At 39.1% G+C, this 18,022-nt stretch overlaps 2 protein-coding genes across 4 annotated transcripts; one reads left to right on the top strand and one right to left on the bottom strand.

The window, feature by feature from the left end:
* Positions 1 to 324: 324 nt before the first annotated feature.
* Positions 325 to 15,098, top strand: UFSP2 (UFM1 specific peptidase 2). 3 transcript variants are annotated; one of them, XM_053940050.1, is made up of 12 exons: positions 325 to 434; positions 2,552 to 2,630; positions 4,378 to 4,558; positions 4,641 to 4,707; positions 5,020 to 5,177; positions 5,981 to 6,173; positions 7,648 to 7,794; positions 8,255 to 8,419; positions 9,700 to 9,824; positions 11,398 to 11,474; positions 13,173 to 13,297; positions 14,636 to 15,098. In XM_053940050.1, exons 2-12 carry the CDS (start codon positions 2,567 to 2,569, stop codon positions 14,720 to 14,722), a joined length of 1,389 nt encoding a protein of 462 aa, XP_053796025.1. In that variant the 5' UTR covers positions 325 to 434; positions 2,552 to 2,566; the 3' UTR covers positions 14,723 to 15,098. The 3 variants fall into 3 exon arrangements, with proteins under 3 accessions (XP_053796025.1, XP_053796024.1, XP_053796026.1); XM_053940049.1 differs by having other exon boundaries at positions 325 to 430; XM_053940051.1 differs by having other exon boundaries at positions 325 to 430; positions 5,023 to 5,177.
* A 150-nt stretch (positions 15,099 to 15,248) lies between these two features.
* Positions 15,249 to 18,007, bottom strand: ANKRD37 (ankyrin repeat domain 37). The gene is made up of 5 exons (XM_053940055.1): positions 17,748 to 18,007; positions 17,265 to 17,417; positions 16,484 to 16,575; positions 15,776 to 16,005; positions 15,249 to 15,499 (listed from the first exon to the last, which is right to left on the bottom strand). The coding sequence occupies exons 1-5, from the start codon at positions 18,000 to 18,002 to the stop codon at positions 15,486 to 15,488; spliced, it is 744 nt and encodes a 247-aa protein (XP_053796030.1). The 5' UTR covers positions 18,003 to 18,007; the 3' UTR covers positions 15,249 to 15,485.
* Positions 18,008 to 18,022: the final 15 nt, after the last annotated feature.

Genomic DNA, 18,022 nt, shown 5'->3' on the forward strand with positions numbered 1-18,022 from the left:
TGTAGAAATGACGAGGAAATACTACCACCGTTTGGCAGCAGGCCGCTGATCCCAGACACACTGGGCTGAGCTCAGCCATGGCTGCCCACGGAGAGAACGCTCAGCCCCGCGCACTCCCCGCAGCGTGCCGGCCGCCGGCAGGCACGGCAGCACCGCAGGGCAGGGCAGGGCAGGGCAAGGCAGGGCAGGTGCGGGATTCTGGGGGAAATCCCGCGGCAGCGCGGCCCCTCCCGCCCCGCCGGACGGGAAGCTCTCGGGCCCGGGCCCCCAGCCGGGCGAGGCGGGGCCCGGGCAGCAGCGCGCGTGCGCCGCCAGGATGCGGCCGGGCCCGGCCCCCGCGGCGGCGCTGACGGACGGGGTGAGCCCGCCCCGCCCCGACCCGGCCCCCTCTCGCCATCCCCGGGGAATGGATGGATGGGTGCAAGACTAGGTAGGTAGGTATGTGGGTGGGTGTCCTTCCTCAGCGGGGAGGGGAGCGGCCCCGCCCGGGCCGAGCTAGCGGCGGAGCCGGGCCGGGCCGGGCGGGGCAGGGCGGGCTGCTGTCCCCGCTGCAGGCTGGGTGCTCGGCCGTCGCGTTTGGGCCTCCAGCCCCAGGGGCACCTCGGGGGGAGGTGCGGAGACCCCTCGATCCCCTTTCTGCAAGGCCCAGGTTGTGTCACACAGGGGGCAGTGGCACCTCCCGCACTGACGCCTTCCTATAGCCCCTGCCATTCTCCGTCGCCCTTGGGGACTCAGCTTGCCTGGCTTAAGTCACGGATTTTTTGGAAGAGGTCATCATAATGATGCAAGGCTCTTCTCGGTGGTGCCAAGCAATAGGACAGGAGGCCTCGGGCAGAACCCGATGCCCAGGAAGTTTCACCTGAGCACGAGAAAGAGCTTCTTTACTGTGCAGTGACAGCACTGGAACATATTGTCCAGAGAGAGCGTGGAGTCTCCCTCAGTGGAGATACTCAGGAACTGTCTGGACACGATCCTGTGCAATGTATTCTAGGATAACCCTGCTTGAGCAAGGAGGTTGGACCACATTGCCCTAACACCAAGGCTGTGGTTTTGATCCCCGTTATGGGCCATTCACTTAAGTGTTGCACTCATTGTCCTTGTGGTTCCCTTCCAACTCACTCGGTTCTGTAATTCTGTGACCCGCTGTGGTCCTTTCCAGCTTCACCCATGCTGTGATTCTGTGATGTCCATGATGAGCCACTATCAAAAGTGGCTGCTTTTGCAGAGCTTTTCTTTTTGTTCATGAACCTTATTCTTGCATAGTAATAATTCAAATAAAAAACGTTTACATAAACCCAGGCAAACATTTTTGTCACATTCTGGCTGGCACTTTTGTGGGTCCCACACTCCCAAGACCCTAGTAATGCAAATAACTGTGTTATCTAAAATTATGCTTCAGGAACCAAACTGTTTCTTGGCACTCCAGAATCACCGAAACATGAAAATCCTTCACCAGCAGATAATTTGTAGTAGATTATTATATTTTAACAGTAATGCTTATTTGGCTTATTTCTCTTTAGAATGCTTTTAATGGAAATAAAATTATTCCTATGTTGTGGGTTTTTTATTTCATGAGTAGCAATGGCATTGCACATGGAAGTGTCTCATACTTTGTAAGCAAACAGTTGTGCAGTAAGTCTTTCCAAAGGGTCCTAGTATAATTATTTTTACATGTGCTTGATAGGGTTTTTTTTGAGCAGTTTAAGCATTTTTTTTTCCTGTGGAATGTTGCAGTGAGCAGTACCTACACTCATCTGTCATCTTTTGTTCCTCTCTGTACTGCCACATCTGTTTTTGTCTGGCAGACTGAACTTGACTGGGGATTGATCTGTCTGGAAAAGTCCTCTCTAAATAGAAGGGTGTTTTTCCATCTGCATGAGCTCTCTGGTGAAGTTCATGTTAAAATGTCTGCAGTGACCAGTTAGGAGGACGCAGAGCAGGGACTTGGAAGGGAGAAGAAACAGCTGGCTGGTCTCTGTGGTGGCATAAGCCGCTCTCCCTGTCAGATGTGAAACTCAGTTCTAGAGGTTGTGTATGTCACACACATACCCCCACACTTTGCTTTTTCTCATTTTCCTGAAACTGTGTATTCCACATAAAGAAATGCATACTTACAGATGTGCCTAATTACCTTTCTGCTCAGTTCTGTCCTTGCTTTACTTGAGCTGGAAGAATGTATATATGTGTGTATATATATATATATATATATATATATATATATATATATATGAATGTATGGGAAACATGACATTTGGATTGAAACAATGAGATTTTACCTAAAGTATTTCTAGATGGTATAAGTATAGAATTATGGCTTTTTTTGTCGAGGTAGGAAATGCATTTCCAGGTGTAATTGAGGTGCTGGTTGCAGCAACTGTGTACTGCTGCACCACTCACACTTCCCTGTTTATTCACTGGCCTTGTGTAACCTGAGCAGCTGCAGTATTTGCTGGTGTTTTTGCACACTGTGGTATAACAGCAGTCAGTTGTGGCTTGAGAGAGGGCATGTTGAAATGGCTGTTCATTTTTGTTGCTTCTTTTTTCTCCTTAGATAATTCTGGAAGCTATGGATATACTCTTCAGAATAAGAGGAGGCTTGGATCTTGCATTTCAGCTTGCAACTACTGATGGTGTGTCTATAAGACTAATTGATTTCTTAATACTTATATTAACTTTTATTAAGAAACTATTTATTATATTAATTTTCTTGGCATTTTACCAGGTGTTAAGTGCTTCTTCACAAACTTGTAAATATTATTTTTTACCTCCATAAATTTTCTGACACTCTTTTTCCATCCTGTGTTTTTGTTTTAATTAGAAATAAACTTTACATGGACATTTTTAACTAATTTTATTTGCATATACTTCTTACTTGTGGATATGTTATTGGGATCACTTTTCAGCTTGAAGCTGAAGTTGACTCCAAAATTCTAAGCAAACAGAGAATAACTTTAAGGCAATGAATTTTGTTATAATTGGACTGTATTATTAGTACAATTTTGAGACTTTGGTCCAGTCTTTCCAGAGAAATAGAGAAGGGGAACAGGCACTCAACTGAATTTATGGAGGATTAGCGACTGCAATTCCCTGTGATAGCAAGGGACTAGTCCATAAAGCATTAAGGGACTGCTGTAGTCCCCCATTCTTACAGTAAAGTGACAGTCTCCTCAGAAGTCCTGCTCAGGGCTCTCAGGGGCCATTGAGGTGTCATAAGGCAGGATGGGAAAGGAGGCTGTCTTTAGCTCAGCTCTTGGTCATTCTGCATTTTAAAGGGGTCTGGCTCTAGCAGAAGCACTGAATTCCATCTAGTGAACCTTGATAAGGAACTTGGGCTTATTTGAATTCGTGATGTGGAGCAGAAGTGTTGAATAGATCAACCTAATCCAAAACAGCATTTTGTGAGTTGCATTCTCAGAGAAGGGTTATTTATTTGACTTTGTCTATGGTGTAGTGAATTGTAACCACGGTGAAGCAGAGTGGTGGTTGAATTGTACAAGTGCATGGCACAAGTAAATATGGCACACTGTTCCATTTGAAGGGCAGTAAGCTTTTTCTTTTGGAGCAATTTTCCTATGACTTTTCTAATAATGTAATTTTTACAGATTTCTAGTACAAAAGTTATCTAATAGTGACCAAATTTACGTTAATACATCAGAGACATGCATAGTCTTTGATAGCTTGTTAGTTCTGTATTCAAAGTAATGTTTTCTAACCCTCACAGTAAGGAAAAAAATATGGCTAATGTGCCAGTTACTCTGTCATATCCAACAGTGTCATATCCATTATTGGTTCAGGTTACAAGGTGTGAGTAAAACACCTTACAAGCTCTGAAAGGCAACTGTGCATACCAGCAATAAAGTTTCGGGCAAACCAGACTGTGGCTTGCAGGTTTATGTTGGCCAAAATTTGGTCCTCAGCTGGAATGTAGGTCCTGCTTTTACAAAGATTTAGTCTGGTTTTGGTTTGTATTTCTGAACAGTAATATGAGGTCAGAAACATGCGAGTGATTCAGATTGAGTATTTTCAGGATTTTTTCAAAAGCCTAAATATACATAAAAGTTGTACATTGAAGTTTGTTTGCAGCCGTAGGCTTGGTTAAGACTTATTAGATGTGGTAAGTAGTAGAATATTCTTCTGTATGTTTGGCAGCATCTGAGAGAAACAGTACACCTTTGTTCAGGGAGCTGAGGGTGAATGTTTGAGACAGACCTGCTAAGTGAAATCTTACCTCAGTTTTGTTTACCCAGTCATTTTTCTGATCATAACAGCACTTGCATTTTTATTCCAAGTCAAAAAATGTTATTAAATTTGTGCCCAACAGCTACAAAAAATGGTGAGGGAATTTTCTAAGCTAATTATATCCTTACTGTGTTTCAGAGGCATCAACAAAAAAGGCATTAGGATATGTTTTCAGTGATCTTGAAAACAAACTGTCCTCAGAGGTTCTTGTATTCAGAATTTGCCACAGTTCAGTGTACGTGTGGCCTAACAATGGTATGACCACAGTTCCAGAGCTGACTGATGAGTCTGCATGTAAGGAGATAAGACGATTTATACAGTAAGTATATTTAAAAACTAGGGGGGATGGTTAACAGATTAATTTCATCTTACAGAAATTTCTCTTTCTGTTGATAATTCAGATTTGATCAAGATGATGAGACCAAACGAAAGCTTGGCAAAAAAAAGGATAAAAAGTTACAGGATATGGTACGTTCCTAATCTATAAGAAAAATTATAATTTAAAACATTTTTAGACTTGCCCTCCCTAGGCTTTTCTGTACACACTTAGGCATTTACATGACTTTAAAGAATGCTTTTAAAGTCATTGAGACTCAACATAAATGAAGAAATCCACCTATGGTAGATCAGCACATAGAAGTTTGTCTTTAACATTATCAGCTTTTTTCTAACCCAAGTATTTCATTACTGAGTTTGATACCAAATACCTGCAATCTCACTTTTGCCTTCTTGGTTCATGTGTAGTTGGAGATGTAATATTGGTGTCTTTATTCTCTGCAGCAGCAGATAATCAATGTAGACCTCATGTTGGAAATGACGTCTTCATTAGCTGCTATGGCTCCAGTCATTGAAAGGGAAAAGAAAGAACACCACTACATAAATATGACATTACCAGTTGATGTTGTTGTATCTGTTTCTCCAGAAGAGACATGGGGAAAGTAAGTGTTATCCTGGACTTGCAATTTTTCAGCTTCATTTCTACTTTTTCTTGAAATAATGAAGTAAAACTATATCATTCACCAGTTTAATGAAAAGCATGTAGTATTTTTCTGATGTAATTTTAACTGTGTAAATAATAAAAGCTCATGTAGACAGCTGTTAACTTCAGTAATCTTGAGACATGATCCTTTTTCTGTCTATAAAAAATTCAGTTTATCAATGTCTGACAAATTTGATAACTCATAACCATTGCTTAGCAAAGAATTGAGAAAGTCAGGAAAATGTTCTAGAAATTTTTGTATATGAAGTGTATAAAAGTGAGAGTTGGGGTGTATTTGATGAGTCTTTGTAATCTCAGCCCTACATTTGGGGGTGCAGCTGGGTAGGTACAGATGGAAAACATTTGAGTCTGCCTATGTATTTTTTCCTTGCATTTTTTCCATAGGATTTAACTCTGAACGACACTAAATGGAGTGGATAAAATGCAAAAAAAGAAAACATTTAGTCATGTATTTAATTTTCATTTTGGCAAATGCTCATATTGATTATGTTTCTGATATGAGAGCAAGGTAGCCACATTTGGGAGGATTGAATCACTAGGGACTCATTTCTGTGTGCAGACAAGCTTTGAGTAAGGGACAGTTGGGCTCTGCCTTTTCCCGTGGGAGCAGAAGCATTGAAGTAGTGCAGACATCTGACCAGGTCAGACATGCATTTAGGTATTGTATAACGCACAGCTGTGAGAAAAAATGATTCACAATCACTGCTCTACTTTTGAAATATTCTCCCTTGTACTTTGCAGGGTACAAAATCTCCTAGTGAAAGCAATTCATGGGCAATTAACTGACATGGAAAGATGCATCATGAAATATGTGAAAGGAACATCAATTGTGGTACCAGAACAATTTCATTTCATGTTACCAGGAAAAAATCACCTTGTAACAATCTCATATCCTACGGGTATTTCAGATGATCAGTTGGAAAGTTACAGAAAGGTAAGGCTAACAAACAGTAACAGGACCAGATCTTTTATTTTTAATTACTGTAATTGAAGCAGTGTTAAGGCTTTCTATTTAGTCAACGTAGAATAAATACTAGCAGATGCTGCTATATTTTAGATTCATTTTTATTATAACCAAAGCAGTATACTGAATGTGGAAACTTGATTTATTAGAAGTTATTTTGTAGAATGTGCCAGATCTCATTTTTGTGAGGGAATAACAGAAACTTTAAAAGTATATAAAATTTGGTTGATAAATATTTTCTCTAAATTATACTTCCAGTACAGTATTCTTTGAATTTCTCCTTTTTTTTATTCTTCTATGGTAGAACATCAGTTTCCTTTTGGTGTCTTACTACATTCAGCTTTTAACACATGTCCTGAAAGGGTTAGTACTGGGGTTTTGTTTGGTTTGGTTTCTTTCTTGGGGTTTAGTGGTGTTGTGGGGTTTCTTTCTGTTTGGAGGAGGCTGCTTTTTGTAGCTCACAGTTCACCAGGCTTAGCTAGTTTTCGGCTTGTTTTTGCCTTTGGGTTGGTACATCTAGAAAAAAGAATATGGATGAGGTGGAAGAATGTTGAGATATGGCAGTCGTTTCAAATTGAGACTGGTATCAGTCTCGGTCACACAATTGCAGGTACTGAGAGCAGGGAAAGAATATTCTGCAGCTTAGAGGTGGAGAAGCTGAGGGGACTTTTTCTGTGTGGCGCATTACTGGGTATATAAAACCCAGTCTAGCCTTGTGTTTGCAGAGGCCTCAGGCACTGGTGGCACTGCCTGTGTTTCCTACTCTCTGTCTGCTGTTCACTCTAACCCACTGATAGGAAGTGTTACTGCAGCTCCTGTAGCTGGGTTCAGTGCTGGGTCATCTGCCTGAATGTATTACCTGTGTTATACACATTATCCTACATGATCTCATCATGCCTTTCACTCTTACGCTCTGTGAAATAAGACAATTTATCTCTTTAAATGAGGCTGCTGTGTGGCAAACAGAGCTTAAGAGATTTTAAATAGACTGAATCTGCTTGAACCGTAAGCCAAATATCTTTACTTTGTCTCAGTCTGTGTTATTTGTATGCTGCAATATCAGTCAAGATTTTAATTTGGTGTGTGTATCTACATTACTGTGTAGATAAAACTGTAATCCTCTTCTATTATAGTGTATTTTATCATGCTTTCATAACAAACTTGTTACTCCTGGTATTTTCAGTGGGGCCCCAGCAGCAGGTGTTATGTAACAAGACTGCATAAAGTAGTGGGCCCTTTAGATGGCAGGTAAGCCTGCATGAGCTTCCCTGGAGAGATAAGGTCTGGTAGTAAACATACCTGCTGAATGTTTGATTAAGCCTATTTTAATAATTTGCCAAACTATGCTATTAAAATTATATTTTTATTGCTGCTTACAATGTGGTCTTTCTTTTAATCCAAAATTTGAATTGTGTTTCTTATTTTTATTTGAACTTGCATGTAGGAATTGCATGGGTTATACAATCTGCCTTGTGACAGACCGTATTTCAAGAGAGCAAATGCTTATCATTTTCCAGATGAACCATATAAAGATGGATATCTCAGAAATCCACATTTACATCTTAGTTCACCTGGCATGGAGTCTGGTATGGTAAGTTTAAATTGAAACATTTTTCAGAAAGTACCTTTTTATTTTAATTGAGATTTTTTTTTTAAAGAATTAAATAGATAATCAGTGATGTGCAGATGAGAAAGTGAAATAATTAGCTTGATCTTTTAAGCAAAAGGGCTCCTCTGCACAAAATGGCATTGCTTTAATTTGTTGTATTTGTCCCAAAGAAATTGGATTTTCTTGGGAAAAAAAATGTCAATGTTTTTAGCATGTATTCTAAAAAGTTTCTCAGAACCAGGACAAGAAACTAAAACTATGAACAGAGTTTAGGAGACAAAATGAGGTGGAGTTAATCATGTGTGAATAATGACCCTTTGAATCTTCCAAAGATTTGCAGTTCCCAACTGAAACTTTACAGTGGAAGTGCCAGGTGATATGACTTCTGTGAAAACTGATGCACGTGTGACCTGATGTCTGTGTGTTCTCCCCTCCTGTGCAGGTTTATTTAGTACAAGGTGTATACAGTTACCACCACTATATGCAGGACCGCATCGATGACAGTGGCTGGGGCTGTGCCTATCGGTCTTTGCAGACCATCTGCTCTTGGTTCAAGCACCAAGGCTACATGGATAGACCTATACCAACACACAAGGAAATTCAACAGGTACAGAACATTGAAGGAGTTTATTTTATGCATATTTGTCTAGAAAGGTTTGTGTAGGTCATTTTTTAAATATCAAATTCGTACATTTAGAAGATATTTTTTGTCCCTTAAATTGGACTAGTGTTTCTAAAATGTTTGTGTTGGGTGACATTATCCGTACAAATAAGATACATTAAAATAATCTTTTAAATGTTTCCATGGATTAATGTTCTATTAGGAGCTGTGATATGACATTTTCAGTGTTTTTGTCAAATGAAAAGAACAAAGAACCCACTATGTCATGCTAAAATCAGTTTTAAAACTGGCTGTCATATGCAGTGACAGCTGGATTAGTTCCCAGATGCTACACAGGAATTTACTGACAACTTCTGCAACTTTCCCTTTGACAGTAGTACACTTTTCCTGATTTTTGAACTCTCTTTCACTTCTTTTTCTATTTCGAATTTAAATGCACACCTGAATATGTTCATTTTTGTTAACAGCACTGAATTAAAACTGTAGGCTTGTAGCTAATACCCATACTTGGGTATGCCTGTCAAGGAATACTGCAGTTACCTTCTGTCTTCTAAATATAATTCTTCATGTTACAGTTATTTACTGAACATTTTTAGTAAAGTTTAATTCATTCCATGAAAAAACATTTATTATATATAGCAGGGATTTGAACACTAAAGATAAAACCACATTTCCTGAACATTTCTCAATCCACACCTGAATGCTATTGAAATCTGTGCCTGCCTGTATCATATTTAAGCATCTAAAAGAGGGCAGTAGCCCTCAGAAAACCTTTGGGCTTTGTGTCCTGAGCAGAAAAGGTCCCTCTCCAGTGCTGAATGCAACATATAAGCCTCAAAATGAGGAAGAGTTTAAAATAAACCATAACCTTTGACATGGATCAGTAGCCTCTTCTAGAGCACTATTTTATGGATCCTTTCCTGAGTGCTTTGAATAGAAATCCAAGCTTTTCAGTCTGTGAAGTGGCTTCTGCAGTGTACAAATGATGCACTCTATTATTAAAGAGCTCAGTGGTCCCCCTCCCAGCCTGTGGACCTGGGATTGTAGTCTCTGCTCATGGACACAGTTCTGCATTACTGCTCAAAGGGACATTTCCAAAACAGAACCGCAGTGAACAAATCCAGCATTCACTGGTCTGCTTTTAAACAGCTAGGTTCAAAACACATGCCTATATGTATAAAGTAACTTTGTTCACACAACATGGTGGAATTCCCTACTATATGTTGTTGATATTTGGGTTTCTTCCTCATTATGATGTTGGGAAGGCACTGGTTGATGCTGGAGACAAGCCTGCAGCATTTGTTGGGTCACGGCAATGGATTGGTTCGATTGAGGTACAGCTTGTTTTGAATCAGCTTTTTGGAATAACATCCAAAATATTATTTGTCAGGTAAGAATCACTACCTGTTTAGTAGCTTGGTAATTGCTAAAAAGACTGAATGCCTTAAAATGCAAATCATGATCACAGTACATGGGAGAAGAGATATAATTAAATAAGAGGTATAATTAACCCTCTGTTCCTAACTTCAGTTGTGCTAAGTGCTTACAGGTGAAGGTGGTGTTAAATTTCTTGGGAGCTTGGGGTTCCAGTTTCCATTTGCTGTAAATTGCTTAATAATAAGCAAATTGCCTGCTTTTATAAAGCTATGGTCAAATGTTTCCACAAGAAATGTGGCTCCCATTGAGTTTGCTTAATCTATAAATTGCTTCATGATATGCAAACTGATATGGAATTCAACCTATTCCTTTGCACCACAATTTTTGATGCAGGCACACAGTCTGATGTCCAGACAGAATGAATGTACTCTGACAAATAGATTATTACTGCAGCCACAGACCTAACTTGTGAGTTTAGGATTGAGGAAAGTTGTTGAAAAGTCTGGAAAATAATGTTCCCCTTTTTGCATTTGTGTGACAAATAAAGCAAGGAATTTGTTTCCATTCTGACAACTTGATGCTCTCATACACAATGAAGGACCCTATGAGGATATTTGGGACAAGAAGGATAGTCTTTAGCATTTATCAGAAGAAAAATGACCATATTTTTTATCATTTAGGAAACACTAAGCAGACTAATAAAACCCTGAACATTTAATAAATACAATCGTGAAATTAAGAACATACACTATGTATGAAAATACAAACCAAAATACTTTTCATGTGTTATGTTTTTTTAGAGTAAATTCACACTGTAGATATTCTAAAAGAGCATAATGATGAGGATCCTTAATGGTAGGAAAATAGTTCAGGTCTTCAATATTTTAATCTATTTTTTGTTCCAGAGCTTGTACTTGCAGATGATCCACCTATTATTTATAGCAACTATGACAGGCCCTGCCACTAGGAAGATTTTTATTCCTGCATTTGAGAATATAGAATACACTCCTTTCTGAACTGGGTAGAATTGCTCATAGTGCTGCTACAAGGGAGCACCAGTTTTTCTCAGTGTTACAAAAAAACCATCACTACCATACCGGGAAGAAGAAATAATCATGCAGCTTTTTCAGCTGGTCACTGGTAGTGGAAAACATTTTTGTCTTGGGCTTATTTCCAGCTAGCATCTCTAATTCTTTATGGAAATAAGACTTCACAGCTGCACCAGCAACACCAGTACTGGATCCTTTATAATAAATGCACCATTTCCCAGTTTTGTATTCTGTCTGCATTTAATCCATTCTCTCTACTTGGGAATTAGGCACACAGACTTTCACTGGGTTTTACAAAGATTAGCCACTATTAAAGAAATAGAAAGACAAGATACTAAAAAATGTCTGTATTAATTTCCTTGCCTAGCAAATAGACCTTGTGTTAAAAAATGTTTTTCAGATTTTCTCAGGCAGTTTACACAGGAATAATCCAAGTGACTTTCTAATCAGTTATCTATGCAGTGAACAAGTATCATGGATAATTAGAGAAGTAAGCCTAGTGAAAATGACAAATCTCTTGTTGTTTTTCTTACCTAGCCAGGGTTCTGAACTAGCATTGCAGGGAAGAGAGCTTGCTAATCATTTCAAGACTGAGGGAACTCCGATTATGATTGGTAAGTGCTTGAATATTGAAGAATGCTAATGAAAGTGTATGGCCTCCCTGTGCTGAATTTCATTTCAATTAGAACCCATTCAATTTACTGTAAATGAGTTAATCAAAACTATAGATTAATTAAAAATTACGGTTTTCCCAAGGTAGCCTCGAAAATGATACAGTTTAGTCTGATTGGTATCTTTTTATTTAGTATTTCTTTCAAGCTTAGTATTAAACATAGTAACAAAAGTCAGTCTAAAGGGTGTTTTATAAATTCCTATTAAGTCAGAACTTGGGCTGATTCCATTCTCTACAGGAGCAGAAGTTCATAGAGTTCCCCAAAACTTCCCCTCAGAGAAGAATACTGTTTATCTGGCTTGGAAGAGAAGGGTATTATCCAAATTTGCTTTAAGACCAGTTTTAATAATCTGAAATACTGGTATGATAAGAAGTGCCATTTGTAAAAATACTGTGACATTAATTGAACTATTTTTTCCATGCTATGTTCCATGTTACAAATCAGTAATATTGATATTATTTTCAACTTTAAAAACATTAATTAAAGCAATTTTTCAGCCTGTATTTGTCATTCCATAATGCAGTGTAACTTTCTCAAAACAGAGGTGCCAGAAGTCCAGACTTTGGTGTGGTGATGGTTTAGATTAGATATTAGGAAGAAATGTTTCCCTTTGAGACACCAGAATTGCTGCCCAGAGAAGCTGTGGATGCCCCAAGACCAGCGGGATGGCCCAAGGCTCAAGGCCAGGTTCAATGGAGCTTTGAGCACCTGGTCTAGTGGGAGGTGACCTGCCCATGGCAGGGGGATTGGAACTAGGTGATACTTAAAGTCCCTTACAACCCAAACCATGCTATGATTCTGTTAAATATTAATGGCCTTTTGGCAGCCTTTTTGTCTGAATTTCAAGAATGTCGAATCCTATGTTGAAAAATCTTAGTCTGTAACTTACCCTTCCCTCTAATGCTCTCTTGTAGGTTGGTTTAATTCTTCTTGTCATTGGAGGGCTGGAGATGGGCTTTGGAGGGTGGGGTTTGGGGATTGTTTTTGCTTGTATTCTTCCAGGGATTTTGCAATCCTTATGTGCTGTGTGGAGTTATTACTACAGTATCACGGGGAAGTAAAATATGGCATGTTATCTGAAAGAAACATACAAGAGTTGACCTGTGCCCATCTCATCAAAATATCCCCTTTTCCTGTTTGCAGGCTGGGGAAAAGGAAATCAGAATTTACTATTCTGCCCCTAATATTTATTGATGTAACATAGTAGGAAACAGTAGATAAACCTCATCCAGGAATTCTGATTTCTCTTCTAATTTTAGTCCTTTTACAACCATGAAATTTTGTAGATTTCTTTCATACAGTTAGGTTTCTTTAAAGAAAAAGTGTAAAAGGGATGTTTGAAATATTTCTTGACATCATCTGGTAGAAGTGCTGAGGATTTAACCTGCCTTGCTGACTTGGAAAAAATTTGGAAAATACATTCTCCACTTACTTTAGTTACTACAACTAAACTTTCTTATATGTATTAAAGATACATTGTTTAATAATGTGAAGAATCTTATGTTAGACACTTTCAGAATCATCTTGATACAAGCAAATCCATTAATAGAAGGTGTTGATGTACTTTTATTTAACCCTTGCACATTAAATCAATCCCAGTGAAAAAAAAATCAGCAATCTATGTTTCTCCTATTTTAGGTGGAGGTGTTTTGGCTCACACGATATTAGGAGTGGCTTGGAATGAGACTACAGGGTACATTAAATACTTGATTCTAGACCCACATTACACTGGAGGAGAAGATCTGCATGTTATTTTGGAGAAGGTGAGGCTTAATGCACGTATACACTCACACATTTATGTATGTACATGTATTTTGGCATTAACCAAATAATGTCCAGCCAAATACAATGTGGCCATTTTATGGCTTCTTCATTCCTTATGGAAGAAGCACTGACCCCAGTTCACCTGCTTACTACAATATGCTAAGTATTGTCAGTTTCTGCAACTTAGTGTCTTTGGAGATATATCCGATCAGAAACTACATCAAGTTATTATACTATAGAGCAAGGTTTTTAATTTATATGAATTCACCCATCTCCCCTTTTACCTAGGAGTTTATACAATGTGCTTTGTATTTTGAATAAAACAGAAAATTCTGTTTAGGCTGTACAATGTTCTAAATGAAACAGAGAAGATAATTTATTTTAAATTTTAAAAATACTTTTAAAAATCCAACACTAACCATTCTCAGATCAGGCCTTTAGCAATGATCAGAGGGCAGGTACTGAATTGTTTTGAAAATGTGGAAAAACTACAAAGTGCTCAGAGGTATGTAATGTCATTTCCACATTTAAAGCCACTAAAAGGGATGACACAGCACATTACAAACCAGCAAATATAGTGTCAGAAATGTAAACTCTTAAAACAGCTGAATCATCCTGTAAGTGCTAGGTAATCAATGTCTTCTCTGTTTTTATATTAAGTTGCAAATAGTAACTTTTATTTCTAATCTTTGATACCTTTGTGTAGGCCCAACAAAAAACAACCAAACAGACAAAAAACCAAACCAACAAATAAATCCAAAGAAACAAAAACCCAACAAACAAAAAAAAAAAAAAAAGGAGCTGTTTAATAAACATTTTACTGGCCTATAATGATCAAAGCTTGAAATGAACACAAGAAGAAACAATTTCCAAAGAATTTGTAGAACCAAAGGCTGTTACAGCTACTAGCTGTAAGAATGGTTCAGTGGTCCAGGAGGATAAAATAAATGCAGAACCCACTTTCCTCATCAATAGTGTCTAGGGAGGAACTACGGGAAACTGTGAGAATGATGGCATTTCAGAATAACATCAGCTTCTCAGGAGCAGCAGAAGGTAGTGGGGAGGTGGGGATAGGGACAAGATGATACTTTCTAAGAATTAAGCTGGGGAGGGAGGAAGGGGGAGAGAGTCTTTTTGTAATGTGGTTTCCATTAATGTTTTTCCAGGCATGTAGAGAACTTTCTGAAAACTGTCATTGCATTCTATAGACATTTGAAAATAATTCATACAGCTTAGATTAGTATGATTAGTAAAATAAGAATAGACTCAATAGTAGTAGACAGGAAAAACAGAATTCAAAGTAAGATTTAAAAGCTATCTTGCTTTTCCTTGGACAGGGCTGGTGTGGATGGAAGGGCCCGGAGTTTTGGAACAAGGACGCCTATTATAATCTGTGCCTACCTCAACGACCAAAGGCTATTTAAATTCACTCTTACGCTGAACGCGCTGAGACAGAATAGTAGCTGATCTAGATAAAACTGTCCTGTTATTTATCAAAATAATGCTTTAAGTCAATCAAAACCCAGTTGAAATAGAAATTTTGGCTGAATTACTTAAATTAAGAAACTATTTTTTTTAATGAAACCTCTAGAAACAAGTTACCTGCTTTGAACTGTATTCCTTACAAATGCATTTATTAGGCAACAAATACTCTGTACTTTTCCATAGCACCATTTTAGGTTTATATAGTATTTCCTCTTCTGCTAGAATCTTTTTAGATTAAATGCCAAATCTGTTTGTTTTATGGAATTCTTTCATGAAAAAAAGATAAAATGTCCTCTGTGTTTCAAGTTCCACTTAGCCAGCTGTCTTGTCCATTATGAATCTGTTCAAAGGCCTTGTTTGTTGCTGGTATTCTTGATGACACACTTTAGGAGTGGGAAAAGAATGGCTATATTTACTGAATTTTATTCGTTTTGCTGTCATATTTACACAGAAAAAGCAAGATAATTAATTTTCCTATGCTCATTTATTTATAGCTGAATGAATACAAGTATTCCAGGGGAGGAAAAAACCTCACAAAATTCTTCTGTAAGAAGTAACAATAAACAAGCTTTCCTCCTTCTCGGAAGGAGACAATGTCCCAGCACACACATCTGACTTCTCAGTGTATCATCCAGTCATGGTTCTTCAGACCTCAGATTCCCCTTATTTCATGTTGGTATTACAAGCTGTTTCTTTTGGCAACTAGGAGACAAAATCTGTCATAGAAACAAAGTAAGTCTGTAGCTACTCCATCAGTACATCAGTAAGAGTACCCACAATTTTCATTTTTTCTGTGTTGAAGTAGCCTCATAAGTGGCATTCCACATGTACTCTCCATTTCAAAGAAGACCCTAACCGTAAGTACCTATGCAAGTTCATCCTTACTAGGAGGCTTCTAAATCTAACTGCTCTAACACACATTTGTTTTACTTAGATGCTAAAAACATTTTTTAAAATATTCTGAATTGTATTAAACCAACACTATTACGCACCATCTGATCTTCTCCTCTTCCTGTTTACAGATCTGCTGGTTTCACTTTCTTGTTTCTGTGCAGTTGGATCCTCTCTCTGCAAGCCATGTCTGTCACTTAGCAAGGATCCAGACTGTCCTTTCAGTTTCATTGTCTGAGTGTGCTGAATTGTCCTGAGGAACTTGGCACATTCCAGAAAGCCATAATCCAGTGCAAGGTCTGCTGCTGTCTGTCCACTGTTGTTGCATAAGCTGAAATACAGAATTAACAATAACTGATTAAACTGGAATAATGAGCAAGCAATGATTAAGTGGTAATTTAGGCAGGTGTATAAAAATAAGTACTGAGAGTCAATACCAAGGTTTGTCAAGGATAGTATAGGGCTCATACAGGGGGTTGGTATTAAATACAAAAAGGAATAGTTATTTTAAAATAAATTTGTCATCAGACTATTAGTGGCTTTAGTATATCAGAAAGACAAGAAGAAGGTGAGATTATGATCAGGAATATTCTCTCAGCAGTTATCACAGAGGTATATAGCTAAACAACAGTATGTGAGCATGTGGTCAGTGCTCCTTTGGTGTTTATATCAGTTTTTAATACTCCTATGGCTATAGTCATGCTATATTTACAGCCTTAGCATGTGTGTTCTGAGCAAGTTAAATGTACTCTCTAAAATGCACATCCTTTGATGCTCTTACTGAAGTTACTAAATGTTGCTCAACTTACTCAATTTTAGCATCACCAGCAACAAGGAGAGCAAGACATTCCAAACTCCCAACTTTTGCTGCTTTATGTATCGGGGCTTCTCCAAGGCAATCCTAAAAACACAATTTATATATAACAGTCATTTGCAAGAAGAGGAGTAGGATAAAGCTGTCTTGTTCTCCAGAATGACTGTTTATGTACACCAGTCTGTTGTGAGCTCAGAGAGAGATGAAAGGAATATAGCTAGTAAAGTGTACGACCATTAAATGTCTAATGTATTCATCACCACAAAGCAGAAGTGCTGTCTCCTGCAGTACTCATTGTTTAACCTTTGCCTTCTAAAAGATAACTTACAAAGAATACTCTCTGCACAGATTAATAGCATCTCTTAGCACCATTCAGGGATTGCTGTTACCAATAGCTTGCTACCAGCTCAGAGGTATAAGGAATTAAACTAAGCAACTCGAGTAAGAATCCTTACATTTACTTAAGTAGGGTCAAACTTTTGAAGGAAAAATAAATAGTTGTGTAAAAGAATTAAGTTGTTTGGACATCTGCATGCAGCACTCTTAAGTGTGAAAATTAAATTATACATTGCAAGTGAAGTTGCTAATGCAGTATAGACAGGATTTCTGGTTCATGCTAGAAGTTACTCTAGAATAAGCAACCCTAGATATCTCATGCAATACAACTGAGTATAAAAAAAACCCTCTCTTAGATAAAAAGTGTGTAAATAATAGTAAGTGGATTTACTGGCATGCCAGATTAGAAGTGGAAGGAATAAAATGTATGTGGTTTTTACCTGTTGGTTCAAATTTGCTCCTGTCTGCAGTTGCCAAAGTAGGAAAAAAGCTTCACCACCACAAGCAGCCAAGTGAGCTGGAGACTGACCAGAGGCATCTGCAGGTGCGTTCACACCGCTTCCTGTCTCAAACAGGTTGCTGAAACTACCGAACTGAAACGAGATACCAAAAGAAAAAAGAAGAAATGTTACTGGCAGTGTAAGACACGGCAGGTCTCAGAATACTGCATCACAGCAAAAAACATTCCCCTTGCAAATCATTGGACCTTCATGTTCCTTGAAGTTGCCTTTTAAGTATTTTCTTTTTTAAAGAACAGTGCAAGAAAGACTGTTTTCGTTTTTAATCCCTTAACCAGAAACACCGATCGAGAGTGGCAGTGCCCCAACATTAACCCCGCAGCTCAAGGCAAACACCGCCTCATTCACTTCCGTAGCTGGGCTCTCGGTAAGACAGAACCACAGACAGACCCTCGCAGACCTCACCTCTGAACTGCAGTCCAGCATCAGCATCGCTTCCCCTTGTTGGGCGCGGGGCTGTCGGGGCTCGGGGCTGTCAGGGCTGCGGGACCGAGGCGCGGGTCCCTGGCCGGCTGTGAGCGCCGAGCCCGCAGCCCCGCCCCGCTGGCCGCCCGCCGCACGTAGGCAGCGGCAGCCGCCGCCCAATGACCGCCCCGGAGGCTCCGCGGGGCCGCGGCCGGGCCGGGGCCGGGGCGCGGGGCTGGCGGTGGGAGCGGCCATGCGGCGCGGGGCCGCCCGGC

This window comes from Vidua chalybeata, chromosome 4 (assembly GCF_026979565.1).
Source record: "Vidua chalybeata isolate OUT-0048 chromosome 4, bVidCha1 merged haplotype, whole genome shotgun sequence".
Classification (NCBI taxonomy): domain Eukaryota; kingdom Metazoa; phylum Chordata; class Aves; order Passeriformes; family Viduidae; genus Vidua; species Vidua chalybeata.

What these genes read in the sequence shown, in the direction of transcription:
- UFSP2 (XM_053940050.1), top strand. Translation starts at nt 2,567, where the DNA reads ATGGATATACTCTTCAGAATAAGAGGAGGCTTGGATCTTGCATTTCAG. An exon ending in TCAGCTTGCAACTACTGATG is followed by an intron (nt 2,631 to 4,377) that starts GTGTGTCTATAA and finishes ACTGTGTTTCAG; the next exon opens with AGGCATCAACAAAAAAGGCA. An exon ending in CACACAAGGAAATTCAACAG is followed by an intron (nt 8,420 to 9,699) that starts GTACAGAACATT and finishes GATGTTGGGAAG; the next exon opens with GCACTGGTTGATGCTGGAGA.
- ANKRD37 (XM_053940055.1), bottom strand. Translation starts at nt 18,002, where the DNA reads ATGGCCGCTCCCACCGCCAGCCCCGCGCCCCGGCCCCGGCCCGGCCGC. An exon ending in TGCTGGACTGCAGTTCAGAG is followed by an intron (nt 17,418 to 17,747) that starts GTGAGGTCTGCG and finishes ATCTCGTTTCAG; the next exon opens with TTCGGTAGTTTCAGCAACCT. An exon ending in GAGCAAATTTGAACCAACAG is followed by an intron (nt 16,576 to 17,264) that starts GTAAAAACCACA and finishes TTGTGTTTTTAG; the next exon opens with GATTGCCTTGGAGAAGCCCC.